The sequence below is a fragment of the Marmota marmota genome, unplaced genomic scaffold, assembly GCF_001458135.2.
Source record: "Marmota marmota marmota unplaced genomic scaffold, marMar, whole genome shotgun sequence".
NCBI classification, from domain to species: domain Eukaryota; kingdom Metazoa; phylum Chordata; class Mammalia; order Rodentia; family Sciuridae; genus Marmota; species Marmota marmota.
Genome location: NW_025999842.1, coordinates 26,936,344 through 26,964,315, shown reverse-complemented (window position 1 = coordinate 26,964,315; position 27,972 = coordinate 26,936,344). Strand labels below are relative to the sequence as shown.

At 37.3% G+C, this 27,972-nt stretch overlaps 1 protein-coding gene across 4 annotated transcripts in view; it reads right to left on the bottom strand.

The window, feature by feature from the left end:
• The window catches only part of LOC107154244 (sine oculis binding protein homolog), a 157,595-nt gene extending 129,629 nt beyond the window's left edge, over positions 1–27,966 (bottom strand). For 3 of the 4 annotated variants that reach the window (XM_015499861.2, XM_048784037.1, XM_048783988.1), the window contains exons 1-3: positions 27,816–27,966; positions 14,489–14,627; positions 12,528–12,719 (exon numbers count right to left, since the gene is read on the bottom strand). In XM_015499861.2, the coding sequence (XP_015355347.1) occupies positions 12,528–12,719; positions 14,489–14,627; positions 27,816–27,911 (427 nt within the window). In that variant the 5' untranslated portion in view covers positions 27,912–27,966. Of the gene's footprint in view, positions 1–12,527; positions 12,720–14,488; positions 14,628–25,167; positions 25,432–27,815 lie in introns of those variants that run through there. The other variant, XM_048784086.1, reaches the window with a different exon arrangement.
• Positions 27,967–27,972: the final 6 nt, after the last annotated feature.

Sequence of the window (27,972 nt, the reverse complement as noted above, 5' to 3'; positions counted from 1 at the left end):
TTCCCACCTGTTCCCCGGGGACCAAGTTACCCACTGATAAGAACCATGAGTGTAGAAATATCGTGAAGTCTGCTTTTGTCCTTCACCCATTCTCCTTAATATCTCTCCATTTTGCACCATATCAAAAGTCACACTCAAGTAGACCACACAGGGGATATTTATGCCTTATGCCTAAAATTTAATTTTTAGGCTTCACCATGATTCATTTGCATTTAGCTGGATAATTCCTTCATAATAAAGAATGATGGGATTTTAAATACTCTACATGATTTGAGATAGTCATGAACAGGCTAGATGTAGGATTAAAATGTCAAAATTACATTATTGGACTTAATTGCTAAAGTTTTAAAGAGTTAAAATTCTTTTTAACCATGGAAACACAGATATCTAAGCAGGATTCTTAACATTTTATGAGACAAGGATCATTTTGAGAAAAAGGGACAAGATTTCCCTAATTTATGCATAAATGATATGCACACAATTTCACATTCCACTTCAAGGCCCACATTTGCCCACCTAAACCCATCTGAGGAACCCCTAAGAGTCCATCTTAACTATTACTGATGAATGTTTGAGTTGTCTCCAGTTTTTAGTTATTATGCTTAATGGCTTCTATAAAGATTCTTCTTCTGTCTCACAAATTCACACATTTATTTCAAGTACAAATCTAAGATGCAATTATCAGATGCTGAGATATATGTTAAGTTCAGATAATAGATATTGCCAATAAGCTTTCAAGAGTACTTATATTAGGGGCTGGGGTTGTAGCTCAGTGGTGGAGCACTTGCCTAGCACATGTGAGGCACTGGGTTCTATCCTCAGCACGACATAAAAAAAATAAAATAAAGTTATAAAATATATTTGAAAGAAAAAAGAGTACTTATATTAATTTAGCTATGCATGAGAGTTCAGTTGTTCCATATCTTCCTGAGCACTTGGTAATGTTAGCCTTTCTCGGCCATTCTAATGTGTGTGATCTGTTATCTCATTGATCTTAAATTTTATATCCCTGATGATTAGTGAAATTGAGCAACTTTTAACATATTTATTAATCACTTGGACACTTTCTTTGGTGCAGTACCTATTTATGTTTTTTTTTTTTTTTGCTTATTTTTCTATTGGATGGTTTTCTTTTTATTTATAATGGTTATTTTTTGTTTGTTTGTTTGTTCATTTTTTTTTTTTTTGGTCTAGGGATCAAACTCAGGGATGCTTTACCACTGAGCTATATCCCCCCAGCCCTTTTTATTTTTTATTTCGAGACAGAGTCTTGCTAAATTGCTGAAGCTGGCCTTAAATGTATAATCTACCTGTCTTGACCTCACCAGTAGCTGGGATTACAGATGTGTGCCACTGCACTGAATTTATAAGAATTCTTTATATATGTTTAAATGAACCTTGTATTGAGATATTATAAACATAATAAACACCATCTCCTATTCAATGACTTGCCATTTTATTCTTTAAAAAGATATTCTGTAAACAGAAATACTTCATTCTATAAAGAGAAACATTTCATTTTAATATAGTTTATCTAATCAACATTTTCCTCTATGATGCGTGGTTTTTTGTGCATAGTTTAAGGATACTAGCCTATCCTAACTACATATATATTCTTCTAAGCTCTTTCTAGAAACTCTTTGTTTTACTTGCCACATTAAGAATAATAATCCTGGCTGAGAAGAATGGCACATGCCTGTAACCCCAGCTACCTGGGAAGCTGAGGCAGGAGGATCACAAATTCAAGAACAATCGGGGCAACTTAGTAAGATGCTGTCTTAAAATTAAAAATACAGCTGGGTGCCGTGGCACACACCTGTCATCCCAGCATGTTGGGAGGTTGAGGCAGGAGGATTGTGAGTTCAAAGCCAGCCTCTGCAAAAGCAAGGTGCTACAAAACTCAATGAGACCATGTCTCTAAATTAAATACAAAATGGGGCTAGGGATATGGCTCAGTGGTCAAGTGCTCCTGTGTCCAATCACAGGTAACCGCCCCCCCCCCAAAATTAAAAATACAAAAAAGGGCTGGGAATGTACAGCTTTTTGGTAGAATACCTCTGGATTCAATTCGTACTACGGCAAAAACAAAAAAAAACAATAATCTGTCTAAAATTGATTTTTGTGAATGGTATGAGGTAAAGAAACACGTTTTTTTTCCATGAGCACATTTATTGGAAAGATTATCCTTTATGTGGATACTGACACACAATGTGGGGAAGAGGGGCTGGAAGTTCACTGGAGTCAACAAAGGGGAATGAAGGGAAAGGAGGGAGCGTGGGAATAGGAAAGATAGTAGAATGATGAGACATAACTTTCCTGTGTTCATATACGAACACATGACCAGTGAAACTCCACATCATGGACAAGTACACTCTACTGACATGTATATCTAAAAAGAGCAAATTAAAAAATAGTATGTGTAATAAAGTATCCAAAAGCTTAAAAAACAGGAATAAGTATGATAAAATATGAAATTATATTTTCATTACTAAAAAAAAAAAAGGATTACCCTTTCCCCACTGCTCTACAGTGTCATCTGTGCTATCATCTACTGAATCTTTATGTTCCCCAAATTCTTCTGTTGAAGCCCTAATTCTCAATGTGATGGTACTTGGAAATGGAGCCTTTGAGGGGCAATGACGGTTGGATAAGGACTTGAGGGTGGGTCTCTCATGATGGGATTAGTGCCTTTATAAGCAGAGACACCAGAAAGCCTACTGTCTGTCAACTTCATGAGGTAAGAGCAAGAAAGCAGTCATCTGCAACTGGAGGCAAGAGCCCTCACCAGACACCAACCCTGGTGGCACCTAATCTTGACTTCTAGTCTCCAGAAATATTAGAAAGTAAACTTGAATTGTTTAAACCACCCAATCTATGAAATTTTATTATGGCTACCTAAACTCTCTTAAACCTTTGCTATAAATCAAAGAACGGATTATATTTGTTTCTGGACATTGTCACATTGATTTATGTGTATATCCTTGCATTCTTTTTTTTTTTTTTTTAAGAGAGAGAGAGAGAATTTCTTTAATATTTATGTTTTAGTTTTCGGTGGACACAACATCTTTGTTTGTATGTGGTGCTGAGGATCGAACCCGGGCTGCACGCATGCCAGGTGAGCGTGCTACCGCTTGAGCCACATCCCCAGCCCCATATATCCTTGCATTTTTACTTCATCATTTTAATTATTCTAACCTCATAATAAGCCTTGAGCCTTAGTCATATAAGTCTTCCAATTTTTTTTCTCTTCAAGATTGTCTTGGATATTATTGCCCCTTTGCCTCTCCATGCAAATTTTAGAAACAATCTTTTAATTTCCACAAAATTGAAAGGCAGGATTCTTGTCAGAATTAAATGAAATACATAGATTAATTTAGGAAGAATATGCCTCTTTACAATATTTAGTCCCTGATCCATAAACATGATATGTTCCTCCATTGATTTATGTTTTCTTTAATTTTTCTGAGCAATTTTTATAGTTTTTGATGAAATAAGCTTTCACATATTTCCTTAGATTTCCTGAGTATTTTAAGGTTTAATGCTATTTTAAGTAATATTTTCAAGCTTTGCTTGTTTTTTGGGTTTTTGTTAGTTGTTGGTACCAGGGAGTAAACCCAGGGGCACTGAACCACTAAGACACATCCCCAACTCTTTTTATTTTTTATTTTGAGACAGGGCCTTGCTAAATTGCTGAGGTTGACATAGAATTTGTGATCTTCCTTCCTAAGCCTCTGGAGCCACTGGGATTACAGGCATGTGCCATAAGCTTTGTTTTTTGTTCTGTGGTTAGTATATAGACTTATAATTGATTTGAGGGTATCGATTTATGTTTAAAAATCTTGATAAGTATACTAATTAATTATAATAGTTTACCTATAGATTAAGTTGGATATCTATTCAAAATGGCATTCTACCTTTCAAAACTCTTTAAAATGTAATAGTTACCTTATTATATTTTTCTGTGAATTCCAGTACAAAATTGAATAGAAAGGTGATAGTAGTTATCTTTCTCTTGTTCTTGACCTTGACGGGAACACTTTGAATATTTCCTCATAATTCCTCATTAGACATGTCTGTTGTGAGTGTTTTGTGGATCTCTTGTCAGATTAAGGAAGTGTTAGTCTACTCCCACTTTTCCAAGAGTTTTTATTATTTATTGTGTTTTGTCAAATTATATTTATGTATCTACTAAGATTGTATAAGATATTTCTTTATTCTGTTAATTTGGCTAATTATATTGACTAATTTTTAAAGTTTAAACCAAACCAACCTTGCATTCCTAGAAAAAAAATCCAAATTAAATATGATTTATTATCCTCTTGCATATAACTTGGCTTAGTTTGCTATAATTTTGTTCAGGATTTTTGCATCAATGTTCATGATGAACAGAAGTTTTCAATTTTAATGTAACTCAATTACATTAAATTATAACTTTCCTTACTTAAAATGCCCTTGGCACATACTTCGATCAATGTTGTGCCAGGATTATAAAATGAGTGAAAGTATTTCTTCTTTTTCTATTCCCTAAGAGAGTTTCTCCAAGTTCAGTTTTATTTTTTCCTTAAATGTTTCATAGAATTTACCACTGAAGCCATCTAGATCTAGAATATTCTTCATGAAAAGAACTTAATTATTTGATTTCTTTAATAGATGTAGGGCTACTTATGTTTCTGTTTCTTCTTGTGCCTGATTTGGTAAGCTAAATATAATATGACTTCTCTTTTACAGAAATTCTAGGAATTACTTCCAATGATCACTGCCTCTGTGTAACATCAAAATGATTAGGTCTATCACAAACTGAATTTAATTTCCATGCATGTCTGAGTTTGTTAGGATGAACCAACTACTAAGTATAACCATAAAGATCTAATTTAAAAATAATAATACTAAATAATTATGTTTAATAGCATATGGATGATAATAGTCTTTATTTAGTTGCATTTCCTATTTCTAGCACTTTTCATCTTTAAAATTAGATCTATTATTTCAACTCACTCATTCAGAGTAAATATATTAACAATCATTGGAAGGTGTCCTAAGTGGCATAAATCTCCCACCAGATTTTTGACTGCTATACTTATACTCATAGATGAGTTCGCTTTAAATTTGTTCAATCAACTAAGAACTATATATTAAAATATATTTTTATACTAAAATATCCCTTTCAGATAATAAAATCAGGTGAATGATTAACTATACAAGTCACAAATTAGGATCTTATAAATGTAGGAAAATTACAAGTCACCTAAGGTAACCACATCATTTGCAGATGAGGAACTAAGGATCAGAGAGGGTAAGTGACTTGTTCAAGATTAGATAGGTAATAAATGACAGAGCTGGCATTAATTACACTGGCCTCCTGGTTATTGCTCTGACAGTCTTTCTACCATCCCATGCTACCAACCAAATTATACATTTCTTCTAGTATTAAGAATGATCAAACATACAAAAATTGCCTGACACTTTTTTAAAGAACTTTGTATTAAAAGAAAGAAAGAAAGAAAGAAAGAAAGAAAGCAGAACCCATATCATAATTACCTAACACGTTAATGTTTCAATTGGGGCCTTTTATTATTATTATTACTTTGAATTTCAAATGACTATCTTTCTAGTCTATATTGTTTCAGGTACCATTTTTTTTCAACTGTATATAACAGTTCTTGATTATCTGACTTTCTGGCACCTTACTTTTTTTTTGTACCAGGGATTAATCTCAGATGCACTTAACCACTGAATCATATCCCCAGCCCTTTTTATTTTTTATTTTGAGACAGGGTCTCACAAAATTGCTTAGGGCCTCCCTAAAGTTTTTGAGGCTGGCTTTGAACTTGTGATCTTCCAGCCTCAGCCTCCTGAGTTGCTAGGATTACAGGTGTGCTCCACCACGTCCAGCTACACTACTTTTAACAGTCCTTGTACTTCCACATTGTACTCTCCAAATACAGTTACAATTATACCATACATTCTAAAATGATACTGTAATGATGTTTTGATTATATGCCAGTTATACTGTAAGTTCTTAGTAGTCGGGGATAATGATATATATTTGTATTTATTTGTCTAGTACAATGTAAAGAACATTTAATAAATACTTAATGAACTAAAATACTGATGTAGTGTTTTGGATAACCTTGTGGTTATGAATATGAGAAATAATGCATAGGTTCAAATATCAACTCTGCCACTTATAACTTATGTGACCTCAGGCATGTTGTTTAACTTCTCTGTGTCTCAGTTTACTCATCTATAAAATAATAACAGAGACATCCTCATAAATTCATTGTGAAAATTAAATGATATAATCTATTAGAACATTGCCTAGCCCATAAGAATTATTCAGAAATTATTAACTATGATGAGATTATATCACGTTATTAACTGCTCCTATTCCTGCCATTCATCATAATTCTTCCTATCCCTATCCTAAGTGACTTAGGAAACTGAAAGTTCAGTGAATCTCTTTTTTATTTTTTGAGAAATATATCTGGTACATAAATAGTAAGTCATCCAAATCCCATTAACTCTAGGTAATTTTATTTAATAATCATATTTTAAGAGTTGGACAAATAAATAAAACGCCAAAGCAATTTTGATTAAATCCTGTTTTCTCAATGGCTATTTGGAATACATCATTCATATGCAAGCCCCAAGAATATTGAATAACAGATAAAATAAATAATGACCATAATGCAAACCACATTCTGATTCCCACTTTCCTGCAAGTAACAACTCCATGTAAGACTTGTAAGAGCCAAAAAGTAACATGCTTATTAACTGTGGGTTACTCAGCTATATACATAGAGCTTAGCAGATCACGCGGGTGTTTCCATATTCTCAGTTAAGCTAATTGTTCCTTGGAGTCCAGTTCTTATAACCTCTTAGGAATTTCAAGATTTGCCTGAAAAAATAGATCATATTTCCATGACTATGCCTGAACACAAATTGGAAAAGATCACTGAATGCAAACCATCCTGGAGAACAGGAAACGGTCATTGTTTTCAAAGAAAGGCCAGACGTTCCTGCACACAGGAGATCAAGCTGGCCTTAGGAGACTGAGCTTATCTTCTTACACATGAACCTGGGCATAAACCTGGGCACATAATGTGGACGGGCTCCCGTTTTCCCTCACCCTTGGGCACATGGCGAGGAATACAAATACGGGCACTTATCATTGGAGGCAAAAGACAGTTTATTCAAAACTGCCACACGAATGCATCAAGAAAAGTATATTCCATCCTTTTTTCGCATTGCATCTCATTTTTAAAGTATTCAGGGATTTACCAGGGATTCTGGACTCAGAACAGGCGAGTTGTAACCCTGTGGGAAAACCTGTCAAAAGATTCGAATCTACAATGTGGTTTCCTAGATACACAGTGTTTTCTGCAGCAGTGAAGCTTCACTCGATATATATATGTATATTATATATATATTATATATATAATATATATAGCTTCATTTCATCTTTTCTTGTGAACAAAAATAATTACACAAATAATTTAATTGATTTTTTTTTTAATTCTTGGGAGTAGAATGTCATCATGGTGCAAGTCTGAAATGAGGAGGAAAAAACTCCTGGTTTTGGCTCCAACTGGGCTACAGTTGACCCTGGTTGCTCTGACCAGAGGTTGATAAGATGGGGAGACCCAAATCCTCCTAACTACTGCAGATAACAGATGTGTGTCCATGGAGCCAAGTGCTGTTACTCTTGTAAAGCAGTAAAGACTATTATAAGGTCTTTGTAAATGATTTTTTTTTTTCAGAAATCCCTTCTGAAGCCAGATGTAGTGGTGCACACCTATAATCTCAGTGGCTTAGGAGGCTGAGGCAGGAGGATCATGAATTCAAAGCCAGTCTCAGCAACTTAGGTGCTAAGCAACTCAGTGAGACCCTGTCAATAAAAACAAAAAAGGGCTGGGGATGTGGCACAGTGGTTGAGTGTCCCCGAGTTCAATCATTGGTACCAAAAAAAAAAAAAAAAAAAAAAAAAAATCCCTTCTAAATGTTTTACTTCAATGGTCTAGCCTCAGGGGAATAGGGCAGGGACCAGGTTTTAGTGGAGACTCACTACAGCACAGTTCTTGCCATCCATTCCAAAAGCCCTTTCCTGGCACAGTCCTCTTTGAATCAAGTCCCAAAGGACTGGGCCCATATTAAAACCTTTAACATGAGAAGAATTACAGCAAGGTGACAATGCAATTAACCTGAGTAATCTTTCAAAATTCACTGATAATATATAATTTTTGCTACTTTAGACTCCATTCATGATGTGATTTTTTTTTAATTAGAAAGAAGGAGGTTTTCAGATCTGTTCAAACTAAAAGAATAAAGGCATGTTTGCATAAAAAGAAAGAATTGGTCAATGCTTTTCATTGTTTTTCGTATTCTTACAACAGTTTTTCAAATGGCTGCTCTGCAGCTTTATTCTGCTCACTTCTCAGACTCTGCAGAAAAGTCTGTGATTATTATTTAAGGATCATGGTGATTCCCTTCACTGCATGGGGGGACAAAAGGCAAAATCAGGGCTATTATCCTGTGTTTATAACAAGTCTATCACCATAGTAACACCTGCGATGTCACAAACAGTACATCAAGGACCAAAGGCTATCTCTGAGGGGGAAGGGCAATTAGCCTCAAAGATGGACACACACATGTGAGGTCAAAGAAGGGTCAATGCTGTGATAATCACCAAGACACAGGGTGCTCCCCTTCTCCAGAGGAAAGAGGGTGGGCCAGAAGAACAGTTCCCCAGGCCCAGAAGCAAGCTACACCCACACTTCTGTACACAGCTGTGCAAAAGGAGTGGAAATCCAAGCAAATGTGGTATCACTGTGTTCCCAATCATGAGTATTCCACTGGGCTCTCTGGCTGCCAAGACATGGAGGGGTTCCAGTGGTAAGCCTGCCCAAGTGCATGAAACACACTCTAGCAAGGGAACCAGTGCCTGGCCAGATGGAGCCCTCTGGTACCCTGGAAGAGAAGTAATTCCCTCGTGGTGGCAAGTACTTAAAAACCCAAGCTAGGTTCTATCCCCAGCATGCCATCTCGTTCAAAGACCCACAGATTCTTAGGGTTAAAGAAGTCTAGGTTCTCAGGGTAAGATCAACTCTCCCAAAAGATAGACACTTTTAAAAAATACCCTTTTGCAGGAAGAAGCTGTATATCCTGCCACTGGAGGATATGGAAGTAGAATATTAATAAGCATTATTATTCTGATAGTCTAGGGAAGCTTTATAAAAGTATTCTGAAAATGTAACCTTATATTAAAAAAAAAATAATGGAATCCATAGCAGCAGGGCACCCCTGTAATCTCAGCTACTCAGAAGGCTGAGGCAGGAGGTTCGCAAGTTCCAGACTAGTCTCAGCCTCGAACTTAGTAATCTTAGCTCAAGTGCATAGAAGTCACCTTACCTTGAGGAAGCTACTTAACCTATCTGAGCGTCACTTCTATTTAATGATATCTAACATGCAATTTCCTAGAGTTATTGTAAAGACTGAACTGAATAAAGAATGTAAATGAGTTTCATAAACTCTAAAGGATTTAACACAAATGTAAAGTATTATTAGCTTACAGTACAACATAGGAATCCAAAGCATACATACAATCCTCATCTTCTCTATCCTGAGAGATGGACACTAGCATGACACAGTCATTGCTAAATTGTTCAGGGTCTAATTAGCAGAAGATAATTAGCTGCTGGCTATTGTACCCTTTATCAGTAACCTTCAGGAATGTCTTTGGTTAACATGACAGGGAGGGAGACCTCGACTCAATTACCTTGAAAAACAACTCTGGTAAAAGTTTTAGTAAAGGAAGAGTTGAAATAATCAACCAGGTGGAAGTTTCTGTATAATGTATGAACTTGAATGACTTAATTAAGAGCAATGGAATCCTTGCTTTATATCAAGAAAGCTGTGGTTAAGCTCAGACAGGTTGGGGCTAATCCAGATAAAATACTCACATTCTCTCAGTGAACCACTTGTCTTACATATGTGCAGTAAGATTTGTATATATTGATATACAAATTCAACAAATATTGGTGTGCCAGGGCTCACTGTATACCCTTAAGACCACTATTTTCCTGCCCTTTTTGTTGAACCCTCCTTAAATTATTACACAGCACACCTTGTCAAGCCCACAGCCAGGTTCTGAAACCCTATTCATCTTCTTGTTATCGTGAGACTTGGCTAATCTCACCCTAGTACAAGCATCAGCAAACTATAGCCCCTGGGTCAAACCCAGCCCACTGTCCTTTTGGTAAATAAAATTTTAAGGGAACACAGCTATATGCACTGGTTTATATATTATCTATGGCCACCTTCCTGCTACAACAGTGGAGTCTAAAGTGATAGAGGTGGCATGGCCCACAAACCCTAAAGTACTATCTGGCCCTTTACAGAAAATGTTTGGTGACCCCTGCCCTAGATGGCATGACTAAGAACAATTCGTTTCTCTGGTAAGTTTCAGTTTAGAAACAAACACAGTAAGCTCCTAGAAAGCATAGAACATTCTTGTTTCTTTGTCTTGTCTTGTAGAACCCTCAACCTTATAGAACGGAGTCAAGGTTAGAGCAGTTACAAAAAAATTAAACATGTCCTTCCCTACTTTCTGTTTTCCACAGATGAGTGCCTTGGCGTTCCATGGTAGACAGTATAAAACCACTGGTGTTCGGTTACTCTGGTCTCTAATTCCTCAGAGTTCCTATGTCTAAGACTTCCAAGGCTCAATTTTTGGCCTCTATCCCTTTGCATATTTATTTCCTGATCTGATGTGGAATTAGAGTTAAATAGGAGCTGTGTGCTTGAATTCCACGTGGCTGGCTCAGCAGGAAACTCCAGGGCAGGTTTTTTGGCATGCTGAATTCATGTTAGCCTCAGCTATGCTAATTTCTAAAGCTGTTTGCTTTGCGCAAATAAATCTTAGAGACGAATTTGCATTTGGATGCACACCTTTTTATGCACAAATTATGTGCATGATAACTCTAGGGCAGAATAAGGACTGAAAAAATAGAAAGTATGGTGTTTATATTTCCACAACAACTCCATGAGGTAAGACTGTGCCCCACCCACCCCTTTTATAGATGGGAAAACTGAAAAGAGGAAACCTTACTTAACTTGCCCACATTGACAAAGCAGGCTATTGACAAAGCCTAGAATGAAAAATCAAACTTTCTGATTGGAAGCTCATAGTCTTGTCACTTAGTCACACTACTTTATTGATACACGCAACATCACCTCTCACCTAAGCCATAGAACATATATCCAAACATGAATGCTACTATTACAAAATAAGTTGCTCTCCCCCACCCCCAGTTGGCCTACGCAAAATATGACTTTGGTCCTTAGGAGAGAAATTAGGACCAAAAATCACAACCAACCAATCAAAGGAAAATAGAAACACTAAGGCAACTTTATATGATATGCCAATTATATTAGTCATGAGATAAACACAATTATATAAATGATTTTAACAAGTAAATGGATTTTAATGACATATCTAAGGATGTCAATATGAAAGGACACTTTTACTGCTAAAATGTAGTAGACCAACACAAGAGAATGTGGCTCTAACCATGAAAGAAAATGAAAAATGTGAGCAACACTTAGAAAACAATGTAAATACATCCATAACATAAGCCCGGGAACTTAAATCTACCAATTTCCTGTTTATGGAAACATAACCAAACACCTAACTTCCCTAATTAAAAAATACAAGCATTAGCTTTAGAATATTACAATAAATGCTGTTATTGTAATTCAGTATTTATCATTGTTCAATCTATTACACAAAAAAAATAACTAGTGTCACAATTAAGCATACTAGCATAATTCCAACATTTTATAGCAAGCCAGATACAATATTATTTAACTTTTTTCTCTGTGTGAAACATATCAGTAGCCAAGCTTGCAATGTCATAATGCTCAGCTCATTGCCATCCAGATCTAATACACTGCCATCCAATTTTCTGGAAATATAAAAGAACTGATTACATTTTCATGCAAGTGAAATTCAGATCTCCATCTTTTTTAAGCTCTCAAAGACAGCTTTCCAGGAATTAGAAAGAACTCTGTGGAGACAGTGCATAATCTAGCTAGGTTCTTGAATGGATTTAGACGAAGGCATATTGAGGGACATGCCTGCCACATGTCCTTTTACAAAACTACCCTCTTTCTTCAGAAACTCCAGAAAACCAGACTTTCCTTACGTACTGCACAGTTCAAAATTGCTTTTTTTCTTGCTAATCAGTCATTGTATTTCTCTTATTAAAAAAAAAAAAATTAAACCTTTTTTTTTTTTAAATAAGTGAATTCAGAGAAGGAAAATAATTATTTTGTAGTTGGTGGTAAAACCTAAGCAGTAGTAGGGGACTTTTCCTGATGTAACAATAAAATACTTTAAATGAGACATGCACTAATATTTCCCATCTACAAAGTTGCTAAAACAGTCCTCAAGTTCATTTGAGCACTTAAGAGTTATTTATACTACAGTTATGTGAATGGTTATCATTGGAAACTCCAGTAATGCTTACCTGCTGGTGGCTTTATGAAAGGTGGAGGAATTAAAGGTACAATAATGGGCACATTGCCATGATCCTTTGACCCTGCAGGTGAGTCACTGACACTGAGTCCATTTCCAGTGGCAAGCCCTGAATAGCCTGTGCTTATATTGTATGGTGAAATAACACTGTCCTCGGGTAATTTTGGTTTTGGCAAAGAATTTTCTGTAAAAGAAAAAAATGATATTCAATATGACAAAAGAACTTATTCAGCAGACTTAAAGTTTCCCTTATTTCCTCGAGTAAAATGGTCATGTAACAAAACAAGTTCTTCCTTGCAAACCTTTAAACAATTTACCAGAACTCCACAGTCCATCCTGGAGCTTTTAAGTTTTGTTACCATAAATTTCCAATGGGCTCCTTTATAATTTGCTCCACTATGATAGCTAATATCCCAGTTGAATCATGGTGATGAATTTTAGCACTGTAAAATCCCATAGAAAATTGAGAGGCAATTAACCTTTTCCACATACAAAGTGATATACAGCAGGCAAGGCTCTCTGGCTACCAGAGGGAAAGCCTAAAGCAGCTTTGTGACTAGTTCCCACCCAACTGTAAACTTAAGACTATGCTATAATCTACTGAACCAATGAGAAAGAAGCGGATGATTCAGAAGAAAATTGCTGTGGAACCAAGTATTGATGACGCTCCTCAAAAATCAACAAAAAATGAAAATAAAGAAAACTTACGATGATATAAACTTTATCCTTGTATTTGAATCATCAACAAAAAAAGCTTCAACCATGGAAAACAACGTTTTCCCTATAATAGCATATTCTGGCACTCTCTCTTTCCATATTCCCCAGGGGCAAAGATTATTACCTAGGCTAAGTATTATACGAGCTATTAGTCTATAGAATTTAAACTCATGACTTGCATTTTTCATTTACAGTGAAATTGATGACACTATCTGAGTAACACGATATGTACAATTTCATAGCAAGCTTAACATAAAATTTGTCACGTACATTCAATTCCACACACATGCCTGCAGGACAGCTCATTTACATTTTGTTGCTTAGCGTGTAAGAAGAAAAAAAAATACTACCTCAAAGACAAAAAAAAAGTGCTTGAGCAGGTAGTTCATGCCAACAGATTTTGAATACAACACAAGTACTGGGCAAATTGCCGGTGATAATGCACAATTAGTTTTACTCACATTTTATTAAAATTTCCCAAATTGGTTGCTTCTTCACATGTTCCTCCTCTTATCTTGTATAAACAAACCCTTATTCCAAATTTAGGTTCATAAATTCTGTGTTCATACAAGCTTTCCCCTTAGATATCTGGCACTGCTGTCCACTGGTACAATCAATGTAACTTCAACTCTGCCAATCCTCTTTAATTTCCACTCTTTGGCTGGGCTTCGATGAAAATTCTTACAGAAACTTATAGGATCTAATCCTCTATTCCCCTCTTACTCCTCTTCTCACCCTACTCAAGGGTGTGGGGGCAGAGGAAGACTGAAAACTTCAAGCACAAAATGAAAAAGAATTCCTACCCCAGAAAAAGGAAGGGGGTTTACGAAACGAACAGAATCTCTCTTAGAGTCTGAAAATGTAAACCTAACATTGCACATAGCAGGAAGTCCTAGTCCCTGACAATTGATGGCATATCAAAGGGATCAGGAAACTAGAAGTTAGCAAACATTGTCCCCTTTCTATGAATTTGTGGGAAGGACCACAGCACTTAAAGTCCCGAGTCTTTGTCTAGTTCTTCCATTGCTGGAAGGAGATTAAATTGTGTCTATTTTTATTTTAGGTTGAGCTCTTATGTTCTGTGAAGTTCTGCTTATAGGAAAGCACTACTGGAGATGTATAGTTAAATCAACCATGGGCATAGTCAACAAAAGGAGTCCCAAAGCAACTCAGTTCTGAAGAGTTGTGATAGTTAATCCTCTTTCACATGAACAAAGGGACATTACATGTCATTACCTTTGAGAACAGAAATGTGCTGCCGGCTCTCCCCATCTGTAGGGTAACTCCTGAATTCAATATCTTCACCATCTTTTAATTCAACCTTATCATAGCCATACCAGCCAAGGAGTTCATTCATGGTGTTTTCTGCAAAGTTCTGAAAGAGAAGCATAGGCTACTACTTATTTCTATAATCAATAACTATTTGAAAAGAAGACATAAATTGAATTGTTTGCCTTGCCCCATTTAATGTCAGCCTTACCCTTCTTCCCCTAGAGTATTGTTCATTTTTTCAAATCACGTTCAAAAATTGTAATGCATTTAAATCACAAAATGACGCATCCAATTATGACAGGCCTTCAGACATTTGCAATTTAAAGATAATGAGAAAAAATGATATTTGTCAGTTTTGCCTATGAATAGGAAGTCATATTTTACCATATTCTTCTGCAAAGTCTGTATCCCACACTAACACTAAAATATTGTAAGGTAAAGCATATGAAACAGCTAAGAAAAGATTTTGAAAATGAAAACAATTAATCAACCTTTTTGTGGTTCAGATTAATTTAAATTAGAATTGCTTTCTGATTCAGGTATTGTTACTTAACATGACTCTTATCTCAGATAAAGCAAAATCTCAACAAAGAAATAATTTCTCGATTGTCAACCATTATCATACAGAAAACTGAATAGGTTACAAGGGTCTCCCTTTTTAAATTTTCCTCTTTGCAAGAGTATTTTTTTAAAATCAAGGCACAATTTGCTTTATAAATTGTATTGGTGGCAGATTCTTTCTCCACGAAATGAAAGGTCATTATGATTGTATTCTGATGAGTGACATAAAAGTACCAAATAACTTTAAGGTTACTAGCCAGACCAGGCTTTGGATAATGTATGAAGTCACTTTACAAACTATAAGTCAATATATAAGTGTAATTTATTGTTACTGTTATTAGAGATATCAAAATTTGAAAATAATGAGTATAGCTAGATGGATTTAATGAAGTGTTTATTTTTAATAACTCATCAATTGCTCGATCTGGAAATAAGATGTGAAACTATGCATGTTAATGATCTTAGTGCTCATATGTACCTTAATAGTCTATCTGGCAGGGCACCATGAGTCTCCGAGACTGAGTGAGGAAAACTATATATTCTAACCTTCTCTGTGGCTCACAGAATCTTTCACTATTCTCCTAGAAGCTGTCATTTCTGAATTACACTAGGATGTATAATTTATGTACTTGAAACAAAGCACCAAGGCTAAGCTAGAATGTACACAGCCTCAACGTGTGAGTTCCATGTTTTCTCAAATTTCAAGACTTTAGATTTCAGCAGGGGTTGCATAAAAAATAAAAGATAATACACTACTAACTCCATGAAAACAAACCTGACATTTCAAACCACCCACAGGATGCTACATTTTTTGCTTTAGTGCCCACTTAAGCTCTGAACTCCAACTGGGTCAATCTGTGATGGTATAGTGCACCAGCAATTAAAAAAAAAAAAAAAATCTAGCCAGATTGATTCAATGTGACCATCCACAAGGCCAACAGTCAGCCATATCAAGCTTTAGTGAGGCATTTATTCTCTCTGATGGCTGATCCTGTCCACATTAAATAGACATTCTTTTCATGAATGCACAAAGATGATATGATCGATATGAATAATAAGCTCAGCAACTTCAGGAATACCACTGAGGAGGACTGGGCTAAATGCTGCTGTACTCAATCAAAAGAGATCCCTTTAATGAGGCGTCACTTTCCCCTAACACCTAATTTCTTTCACTGAGGCCGAGTGCCTGACTCAAGAATGACAGTCCCTAAGCACACAAATCAAGGTCCTCCATCAGTGGTCTGGCAGCAGAAATCTCCAAGGATGAAACTTACCTTGCATGGAAAAACCAATTCTCAACAGCATTAAAAGCCAAGTTCAAGCCATCCTATTGGTCTGGATGCTATTTGTCCTGATCTCTAAGAGAACTGTGCCAACAAGTCAGAAAATCTTTGGCACAGTAACTCCTGGCTACCATATCCAGTTTTGTCCACCGTCCCTATCCAGGCGCCACTTTCTCCAGTTCTGTCTAAACTCTGAAGTCACACAAAGGCTACAGATGCATAATTCATGCACCAACCTTCCAGCCAAGGATATAGATTTGTTTGTTTTAGTCCAGCTGCAAATCCATTCAGCCTTTCAGAACCAACCCTGGGGAGGGGATACAGAAGTTTCAGACATTTGGATAAAAACTGAAACCTCAACTGGATTATTAACACCAAATTCATATTGTTTGAGCATCGTAACTCCATCAGTTTAGTTTATGGCTCCTGCTGAAAACTCAGAGGCTTCACAGAACAATCAATATGAACTTGATCTATTCCATGATTTTCGAGTTACTATAAATGTCAGGGAAAATAAACTCTGAAACATCCCCTTTCTTGTCACTGAAAATAAAAATAAACACCTTAATGTTTTGATATATGACTGCAAAAGCTGAAAACAAAAGGTTTATAAAGACTCGAGCTATAAGTCTCAAACCTTTCAAGAAAGGCGGAGCAAGATGAAAGGAAAAAGAGAAAACAAACACTGAAATTTCTTGTAATTTAGCTGTGAAAAATAGACTATTACCTCTGTTGCATGTACTACTGTATTAAGAAACCAAACACTCCCAAGGAATAAATTATTTAATTTTTAAAAAATCCTAATTAGAATTTGATGGTAGATATTAGATGGGCTCATTATGGTGCTACACCAAAGCAAATGCAATAAATGTTTTCAGTTATCTTCTAAGAAATATAACATATTCTGAGAGAGGTGAAATTAATGTTTATGACCTCTAAGGGTTTTCAAGTCTTTCTGGTAGAGAATTCTAACAATTATTTTTTGTATTATCATCCTTTAAAAAAGAATTGTCTATCTAAAAGAATTATTTCTTCCCAAGCTGGGTATGCTGGCACACACCTATAATCCCAGCCACCCAGGTATCTGAGGTAGGAGGATCATAAGTTCAAGGCCAGACTGGGCAGCTTAATGAGAACCTTTCTCAAAATAAAATAGAAAGGACTGGGGATTTAGGTCAGTGATAGAGCACTTGCCTAACATGTGTGAGGCTCTGAGTTCAATCACTAGTACTGCAAAAAGAAAATAAAAAAGAAAAAGAATTATTCCTTTTCTAAGTAGTTTTCTTGTTTGTTATTTAAAAAAAAAAAGCAATGTGACAAGAGCTAAAATGGAGAGTTTCAAGGTAAGAATGTTCAATAATAAAACAAGCTACTGCCAGTGTGGTGGTGCACACCTATAATCCCAGTGATTCAGGAGGCTGAAGCAGGATGATGGCAAGTTCAAAGCCAGCCACAGCAATTTAGTGAGGCTTTAAGCAACTTAGTGAGACCTTGTCTCAAAATTAAAAATAAAAAGGTATGAGGATGTAGCTCAGTGGTAAAGCACCCCTGAATTCAACCAGCACTGTCCCCCCCCAAAAAAACTATTGTACTAAGAGATCATAAAATTTGCTTCTCCCCAAAATCTTTACCAAGCATTTCTCTTGAGACTTAGGGCAGGAAACTAAGCAGAATCTCTTTAAAATTCCTTTCAGCTTTAGAATTCTGTGAAATCAAGAAACTTCTACTTATATGAAAAATAAAATACCTTTTACAAAGAAATTTCATAATTATAGTGCTCACACATGATGAATTTTACTGAGCAGTCATTATTTCAAATATTTTATCACTGCTCCCATAAACCATCAAAATATGCCAGAAATTTCAATATTTTGGCATCCGAATTACATTTCGCAGACTGCTTCTTGCCCTTGGAAGTGACACAAAAATCCTCTTTCATACCATGTGGTCCAATTTAGGTTTGGAAAATAGGTCACTAAAATTATAATGATAATGTCTAATACTCTATAGCACTTTGCAGTGTTTCCACATCCTTTCATTCTCCTGCCCCTCTCAATAACCCTATGTGTTAAGTATGTAGTTTTCACAATAAACTTTCAGTGAACTTATGTGACATCATCATTTTATGACAGAAAATTAGAGCATCAAGAAGGTAAAAGATAGGCATGGCTGATCACCCAGGAAAGTGAAAACTAAAACACATATCATTTGATACTTACAGCAGGCCTCTTTCTCCTACAAATTCTATATAGTCTAATGTGTGAGCAATTGAAAAGAAACTCCCCCAACCCCGGGCCAATCACAGAGTGGCAAAGAAACCATGCCATAGGATGTCAGTATCATATACCAAAAGGGATCAACAAGGGAACATCTGCCTGTGATGAGACTTTGCTTGCTTTCAGATTCAATCATTGGCTTCTACTCTCCTTAATATGGTCATAGAAGGGGTGCTCAAAATTCACAATTAAAACGGAGTCTTCTGGGGCTGGGGTTATAGCTCAGTGGTAGAGCACTCGGCTCACACGTGCAAGGCCCTGGGTTCGATCCTCAGCACCACATAAAAATAAATAAATAAAATAAAGTTATTGTGTATAACTACAAAAAATAAATATATTTTAAAAACTGAGTCTTCTTATTTTATAGTTTTTTGACATCACATGTAACTCTAAGTGCTTTGTACTACTAATACCTAATTCCCCTACCTTGTCCTCACCCTCTCCAATTTCCCTCTCTCACTTTCAGTGCTTCTGAGGAAAAAACAGAATCCTAACATTTAGTCTGAAAACATACTTTCTTCCTAAAATTAATAATAAATAAGCGGGTATTAAAAAGGTAAATAGAAAGGAAATTTTACAATTTCTTCACTCCTTCTAAGTTCTTTCCATACCAACAAAAATAAATTTTTGCCGGGGGTACGGGGATTGAACTCTGGGGCATTCGACCCCTGAGCCACATCCCCAGCCCTATTTTGTATTTTATTTAGAGACAGGGTCTCGCTGAGTTGCTTAGCACCTGGCTATTGCTGAGTCTGGCTTTGAACCTGCGATTCTCCTGCCTCAGCTTCCCAAGCCGCTGGGATTACAGGCATGCGCCACTGTGCCAAGCTTTTCTGTTGGATCTTAATCTGAGGACATTCATTAGACACCCTCCTTATTCAATTAGAAGTACCATATATATGTCAGAGCTCAATCAAAATGACTTTTAATTGAACATTTCATCAGGTAAATAATAGTTGACATCAAAGCACTATGAAAATAGCAGTGATTACCAATTCTGAAAATACCTCTGAAACATTAAGTACTTCAAGCTCTTCAGAAACAGCTAATGATTTTTTTAAAAAACATCAAACACAATTCTTTTTTCTTTTGAACTAAGGATTGAACCCAGGGGCGCTTAACTACTGAGCTATATCCCCAGTCCTTTTAAAAAATATTTTATTTAGAGATAGGGACTCATTAAGTCACTTAGAGCCTCACTAAGATGCTATGGCTGGCTTTGAACTTGCGATCCTCCTGCCTTCGCCTCTCAAGCTGCTGGGATTACAGGTGTGCGCCACCATGCCCAGCTCATTAAGCTGATTTTTAAACACAGGTAAGTACCGTTGAATTTTTTTCATGTCAGATCTTGTATAATTAAATGCTGATATGTTTTCTTCAAATTTGTATCCTACCAAAAGAGTAGGAATTATTCAAGAGCTCTTGATCGTTTTCCCAAATGAGGCAAAGACATAACCTCTCTTTCCTCATAAACATTATTTCCACCTTTACTCCATGTCCCAGTTCTAGCAAAATATGTCATCTATCCCATATATATTGAGAGTTGTTTGAGGGCAGAGACCTTTTATTTCATTTTATGGCTCACCTAACACAATGTCTGGACACTTAGAAGGTACTCATTGTGCTAATTCACTTGGATACATTCGTAAATATAAAAAAAATGTGTAAACATAGAGAAATGATAAAATTCAGGAAAACATAATTCTAAAAATACTGATGTGAAAGTTTAAAAACCATTATATGAGCTGGGCACAAAGGAGCATGCCTGTAATCTTAGCTATTCAGGAGGCTGAGGCAGGATGATTGCAAGTTGGAGACCAGCCTGGGCAATTTAGCATGACCTGGTTTCAAAATAAAATTAAAAGAGTTGGTGATATAGCTCAGAGGTAGTACCTTTTTAGGTTCAATCCCAGTACCAAAACAAACAAACAAAAACCTAAAGCATATAGTATTAGTGAGCACTCTCATACTATTGGGAATTAAACTGATAGAACTTTTAAAAAGAGTGATTTGACTCTATGCATTAAAAGGCCTTAAAATTTTGCATACCATTTGATTCAGCAATTTTATTTCTAGGAATTTTAGGAACTATTCTAAGGAAATAGATATAGACATATGCAAGTTCAGGAATATTTGTCTCAGTGTTGTTTTCTTAAAAACAAACTAAATGCCAAACAATAGGAACTTGGCTAAATAAATTGTACTTTAGTCACATAATGGAATACTATTATGTGACTAAAATATATTCTATAAGTAAAATTTTAGTGCCATGAGAAGATATGAACAATATGTTAAGTTTTAAAAAGAAAGTTAATACATACTAGTTCATTTTGTTTTTTTAAAAAAACTAATATCATACATAGAAAAGGGCATGAAAAGACACACATCAAAATGTTGACAGTAATTGTATCTGGGTGGGAAAATTATAGGTTTTGTTTTTATTTTTGCTTATTTCTGTTGCTTACTCTACTATCTGTCATGTCTGTGTATTACTTTTGTAAAAAATAAAAAATCTAGTTTTAATTAAAAATTAACACAGTCTCACTGACAGTCAACTACATCAGTCATATTCACAGTTCTAATGACAATAAAAAGAATCTGTCAGTTACATTACTTAGCTTCAAAACATTCCGACATGCATTATCCAAAAAGTAGAGCACACGAAAAATACTCTCAAAGGAAAAGAAAACTTCCAATCCTGAGCAATTTATAAGACAGCTAAAAAATTGCTAGTGTCTCTGCTAGCTAAGGTTATGAATAACGGAATGATGGTTATTTTTGGAAAACATTTTCTCTCCATTGCCATCTCCATGTGTTCTGACTTCTGAGGTTAATTTCTATTAAGCATCATTGGACTCTCTAATAGAGATAAAGAAAGTGAATCTGCAAAAGACAGGCAGGGCCTTGATCAAGTTCAAATGTGAAATAAGAATTGAAATTGATTAGAAATCAGTTTCTTTCTATTCCCAGGCCTCGCCCAAGGCTGCATCTAAATTGTCTCCCTTAACACAGATTCAGTGGGCCAGTTTTATTTATGATTTTGCCAAGAAAAAAGGTCATGAAGTAAAACTTAAATAGTACAAAAGAAATATCTGAAAAGCCCTCTACAGATTGCAAAGTATTTTCACATCCATGGTCCCATTGGATCAGATGGTATAGTAAGGACAAACCACGCCGCGCCCCACAGATGGCCCATTAGAAAGTCATCAACATTCATGAAATAATAAGAGTGGCCAGATTCACAATCTTGGTGCAGATTTTATACTTTGAGCCCTGCCTGCTGTTTCTACCTGAATGACAGCTTTGGAGACTGAAGTCCTCTGAGGATGATCACTATGCTTCACTTTGGTTCATTTTGCAGCACTGTTGCTTAGTCACACACCATGATTTTAATGAAGGGCTAAGTCCAGAGGACACTGTTAACACTAACACACAACTGGACAGGGCCTGAGAAATGGCTTATTCTTTTATTGATATATTCCGAACTGGATGACTACATAATTGGCATATGAATCCAAAATAGTGTAGTTTTATATATAAAATCTATGGTGTTTTATTGTCTTATTGGGACACAGAGTAGACAATGAGACAACCACATTTTATTCTGCTGCCAAGACACCAACTGTCCTAAAAGGGTCAAACAAATGCTGTGAAATTGTGGATACTGGCCCTCTGCAACACTGGCAGGCATGGCAGGTGTACAGCTGTGTGCAGCTGTGTCCTTTCACAGCTGCAGAACTGCCCTCAAAATCACCAAGACTTGTAACATTGTTTTCCTGTCTGTGCCAAAGCCACCAGCCTTAAAGTACTACAGAGTCCCACAGGCCTTTGGTTATATAATAGATATTAACACCCATCAGTCTACAGATCCTAAAATATACATTCAGCAAATCTCACTCACCACATGCTTTCATGTCTGTTTACATGTTTCAATTGGCACTATCAAAAACAAAGTACTCTATTTTTTTTCCCCTCCTTCTATCCTGTAATATCCCTTGTCTTTCAGGAAACTATTCAATAATCTTATTAGCTTGAGAGTACAAGTGTGGCTGGCTTCCCATTCCAAAAGAGGAAGTTTTAGACTTCAGGGTTTTGATGATACACCTTCTACTACTTCTAGTACATTAAGAAGAGGAGGAAAAAGAGGGAAAGGGAAAAAAGTAAAGGGACTTCCAATATATAAAAGGGACATTTCTTTAGAAGATATAAAAATGGTCACCCTAACGATACAGTATCTTTCCCTTGGACACTCCCTTTTTAGAGAGTCACAGCACTCACTAATATTCGCCCCTTTTTGAGGCCCTGTTTTGGATGTTCCTTCAAAAACTCTGTTACCTCTTGGTTTCTGTAAATCTGTCTTTCACACAAGCAGAGTAGGGCTTGGCTTCTCAGAGCAGCGCTTGGCAAGCACACAGGCAGGAAACGCAGAAGGGAATGAGTCTGTCAGACTCATTTTCTTCTAGTTCAAATGTTTATTTCAGATTCGGGAGGAAGTGAAGTGGTTCCTTTCCATTTCCTCGTCTCTGGAACCTGCGAGTTGTGTAAGGCTTAGAGAATGGTGCTCTACTACATATCACACTCCATGGCTCACAGATGGAGAGAGACTCTTCCCAGAAACCGCAACTGAATAGAGCAGAATGCATAGCTCTCCAAACCCTGTCTCTTCTGGGTTTAACCTGGAGTCTTGAGCCAGGCAACTGAGAGCAACGATGAGGGCTTAAGAACATCCTACACCTGCTCCCGAGGGGCAAGACCCATGTCTCAACTGACATTAGTCCCTAGCTCTGCCACATGGCACACCTGAGGCTACTCTCAGGAAGGAAGGTCTGACCTATCTGTGAAAACCACAGTGGGATCTGATCCTAAGCCTACTTTCTTAGGTTCCTGAGACTTATTGCATCCGACATCAGGTTAACATTTCAACAGCAAAACTTAAAATGTACCTGATTTGGTAATGAGCTGATTTCAAACTTGAACATGCTGGCTTTTCCAATCCACACCAACTTCTCTAATTTTTTTTTTTTTATTTTTTAAACATCAAGTTATCCCATGGCACTCACCAGCTAGGCTCTGCAACTTGCTTTATTGTCTATACAATTGACAGAGATCATTTTTAATGTAATGTCAAATGAAGACCATCAGAAACCAGACTAGAAAATCTTGTGGTAAGTTTTCTACTAAACTCTAACAGATGTGCCTGCCTCAAACTTTAGGGATCAGGACTGAAGCATAATTTTAGGAACAAATTACTTGCTGAGAATATTAATAGACAGAAAGCTTCTTCAGCAAAGGTGACCCTTTGACATTTAACATAGATTTTCCAGCAATTGATAAAGAAGCCAAACATTGTAAGTGTGTCAATTATGGTTTGTTTAGGAAAGTTTCCAGGACAGAGTGCTTGATCTAATCACATTGGTTTTGTCAAAGATCTTTAAAAGATAAAAAACTGACTCATTATCTCTACTCAGAGTTCAGATTTGAAAGATTATATTATTGTTTGGTAGCTACTGATCACAACTTACACACTAATTTATACTTACACATTCACTAGTACAAATTCATTTGTATGCTACATCTTGCATGTTCTAGATGAACTCCTGAAATTAATTAACCCTTTCACATTTTGGAATTCCCTCCTGACATCCCTTTCTTATGGCACATGTGAGCTAGAGTGAATCAGAGACATATTACATTAGATACAATTCCAATATTCATTTTAGAAACCAAAAGTAGTGAAAATATAAATTGCACTGTCATCTGATTTTTAGAAATCCTTTCTACTACTCACTGATTAAATAAGACATACTAATTGTAAGTAAAGCAAAATCAAGAAAAATCAGAATGAAGGGAAGAAGAAAAGATAAACATTGTAAAGGTCATAATGAGACAAACATTTCTACTTGAAGATACTTTCACTGAAGTACACCATAAGCAATCTATGCCAAGTCATGTACTTCTCACTCACAAAATTATATTGTATCAAATTCAAATTTGTTACAACTGCCATGTACATTAAATCAGTGATAACGAAACTGTAACTCAATATCTGATCTAGTGAAACAGCAACCAACATTAGCTCTCAGACACATGAAGACAATCTCCAATGCCATTACTGGTGTCAGCTAAACCTCAGCAAGTTTGTCTTCTCCAGCCATTTTTAAATAAATAGGTGACTATCTCAATTAGGAGATCTTGAAGGGAGTCTCTGAGATGAGGCAATTTTGTTGTTCATTCTCAATATCCTGCATTTGCTGTACTTAAAATAGATACTTGTACCAATGTCCTTTCTATTACCCGGAGGAGAAAAAAAAAATCACATAGACACCAGTCCCTTTTCTTTCAGCTCACAGAGAAGAAACTCGATCCAACCAGTGTTGAAACCTGAGTAGGTCACTGTACACCAGGATAAAATTCCCTAATCCCTGAGCCAAATCTCCCTAAGGGGGGCCTCCTCCTGATCCTCCACTTCCCGGGCTGACTTTTCCATTCGCTCTCTCCTCTTTCCCCCTTTCATTTCCCCTACCTTCAAGCCTTGATATGTGATCCGAGGTGGGGGCTCAGGTTTCCGTTTTTACAGCTTAGGCCGCGCTAGCTGTATACATTCCTTTCTTTCTGACGGGCAGTGATTACTTACCAGGGCTTAGTTTACACTGGTCCAGATGAAAGCCGTTCAGATGAAGGCAAACACAGCCAGGCAGCTCCAGCGGCACCAATATGAAGCTGCACAAGGCCACATTGTGTTCTCGGTGACATTTTGTTGCACACATTTTTATACAGGGCAACCAACTTGTTATGTTACTCTACACTTCACATTGGGAGAGCTGAAGGGTAATGATACCAGGGGATTCGGGGAGGAGTTTTGTTGCTGTAGTTATTAATTTTAAAAGCAGAAAAATATTAATTATTTGCAAAAAAAAAAAAAAAACTTTGAGCAACCACCTTTTTAAAGAAGGCTTTTGGGTGCGAGTATATTAGAGGAATGCCTACAAAATAATTCCACTAGACACGCTGGCATGGTGTGAATGGAAATGACTGAAAATTTTGGCCAGGGGTCTTACACAGTGTTCCAAACCAGAGAGAAAATACCAATCCTACAGGTATTTTGGATTATTTGCTGTGCAAAACTTCTTGTTTAATGCTACTTTGGATGGAAATGATGAGGATTAGAACTTCAAATAGTAGATGGTGATTTGAAAGAAAAATAACATTTTAAAAAGAGGAAATTCTGTTCACCAAGGTTAATTCCATACTTAGTCCTGCAGCACTGGCTAAAAATTGTGTAATTTTTCCCCTTCATACAATGTTGTTTTTGTTTCTTCCTCACCAGTTCAGACAAACATCTGTTATACTGTAGAAGGACAACTATCTCCCAAACCACGGAGTGCGCCTGCAGCCAAAGTCAACAACACGAGCCCAAAGTATCGAGCACAGTCAGCCTTTATATCCAGCCGGGATAACATTTCACATGTTTTGATTAAAATTAGCTAATTTGTAATTCTAGAACCTATGAAACTTAAAAGCTGCCATCCATATAGATCACATTAGGCAGCGTTTTAAAGGGCCAGAGCATGCTGTGATTTCCTAGTGGCCTTCACCTCTGTCCTCTTCCCCCACTCCAAATTTAAAACGAAATGGAAAAGTAATCTGGAAATACAGGACAGGAGGGAAGGGCAAGAATGGTTATTGTAGACTGAATTCCACCCTCATGGGAAGAAAACAACTTCTACCTTTTTTTTTTCTACCTTAACTATCAATGGTGGTTTCCATTACAAGGAATAGCATTGATTTCCAAGGCAAATCTCCTTTGGACTGATACTACACCTCTTGCTTTCAAGTTTCTCACCCTGAAATAAAACCCTAATTTCAAAATTTAAATGCTACTGACATTTCTGGAAAGAAGGTAAAGCTAAGCATATACAACTAGCTACACACGTATACACACACACACACACACACACACTCACACACAGCAGGATGTATATCGGTTTGTCCCTTCTAATCGTGGGCTTCACACAAGGCATTCTTATGGAATATACGTGTTCTAATCAAGAAGATGTCAAAACGCAATAAATGAAACTAAGTTGCATACCATTTTTATCTAGTTCATCTTTTAAATACAAACTTAATCAAACCTGACCAAGTTACCTGGCACTATTAAACAGAACATGGGGAGCATCAAACCTGATACTTTTTTGTAACTCACAGAAAAACAGATAAATTTAAAAAAAAAATAAGAGAGACTCGTAAAATCAACATGGAATAAAATGCTATCCCGGGCAAAGCCTCAGCATGCAGAAAATAAGGGAATGGGGGCGACGAGTGGGTCCGGAGCTGAGTGGTGTTCTTTTACAATCGCTTCTACACGAACAGCTGGAGCGCCAGGCGGCTGCGCTCACCACCTCTGGAGCACCGCTGGTCTGGCGAGGAGCCCGGCCTCGCCGAAAGGACTCCAGCTGGCCTTCCCGAACAATGGGCAGGCGCCCTGCGAAGGCCGCTCTTCGGGGCTCGCTGGGGTCTGGTTAACTGGAAAGCCAGGCGTACAGAGGCTAGCGAGAGGCGGAGGTAGCGATGGAGAGGCGCGGGCGGGGGCGAGCGAGGCGAGTGGGACGTCAGGACAGCCCTCAGACCCTCACAGCTCTGGCCGCAACTCGCCCGGCACTGACAGCCACTACACTGTCGCAGCTGGAGACTTGGGGCGAAGCGGGATCCCTGAGCATAGGGATGAACCGCGGAAAGGGTTGAACTCCAGCTCTCCCAGGGTGCCTCGGCCGAGCGGCTCTTAACTTTGGAGAGGCCGGAAGGACGATTCCCGAGGAAGGAGTAAAAACTACACTGCTCACTAGGAAAGCCTCTTTACCATTCCCACCCACCACTTGGACCCTGGTCCCCTCCTCTCTGAAACGAATCTGTGCCAACCTGGGGTTTGCAAGGTTAAACAGTATGTGGTAGCTCCCCACCCCCCGCCCTGCTTCGAATCTGAGGCTGGCAAATTTCGGGGATGCAGCCCGCGAGTTGACCTCCGCTTTGCACCTGGAGGAGGAGCTGAGGCGTTCCGGGCATCCTACAGTAACTGACAAGCGCGTCCCTGTACCCCCGAATCCATACAACGGCCCAAAGGGAGCGGACCGAAGAAAGAGCTCCGTCTCCCCAGCCCCCAAGGTCCAAAAATACCTTCATTTCCTCATTGATCTCCCTTTTCACTGGATGAGCCGGTTTCCTGCTCCTTTTATTTTCCGGAGGTCTCCCTTCTTTCTCCATTTCTGCCATGTTTTTGTGTCTGGTTTCTGTGGAGATGAAATGGCTGCTGCCGCCGCCGGCGGTGGTAGTG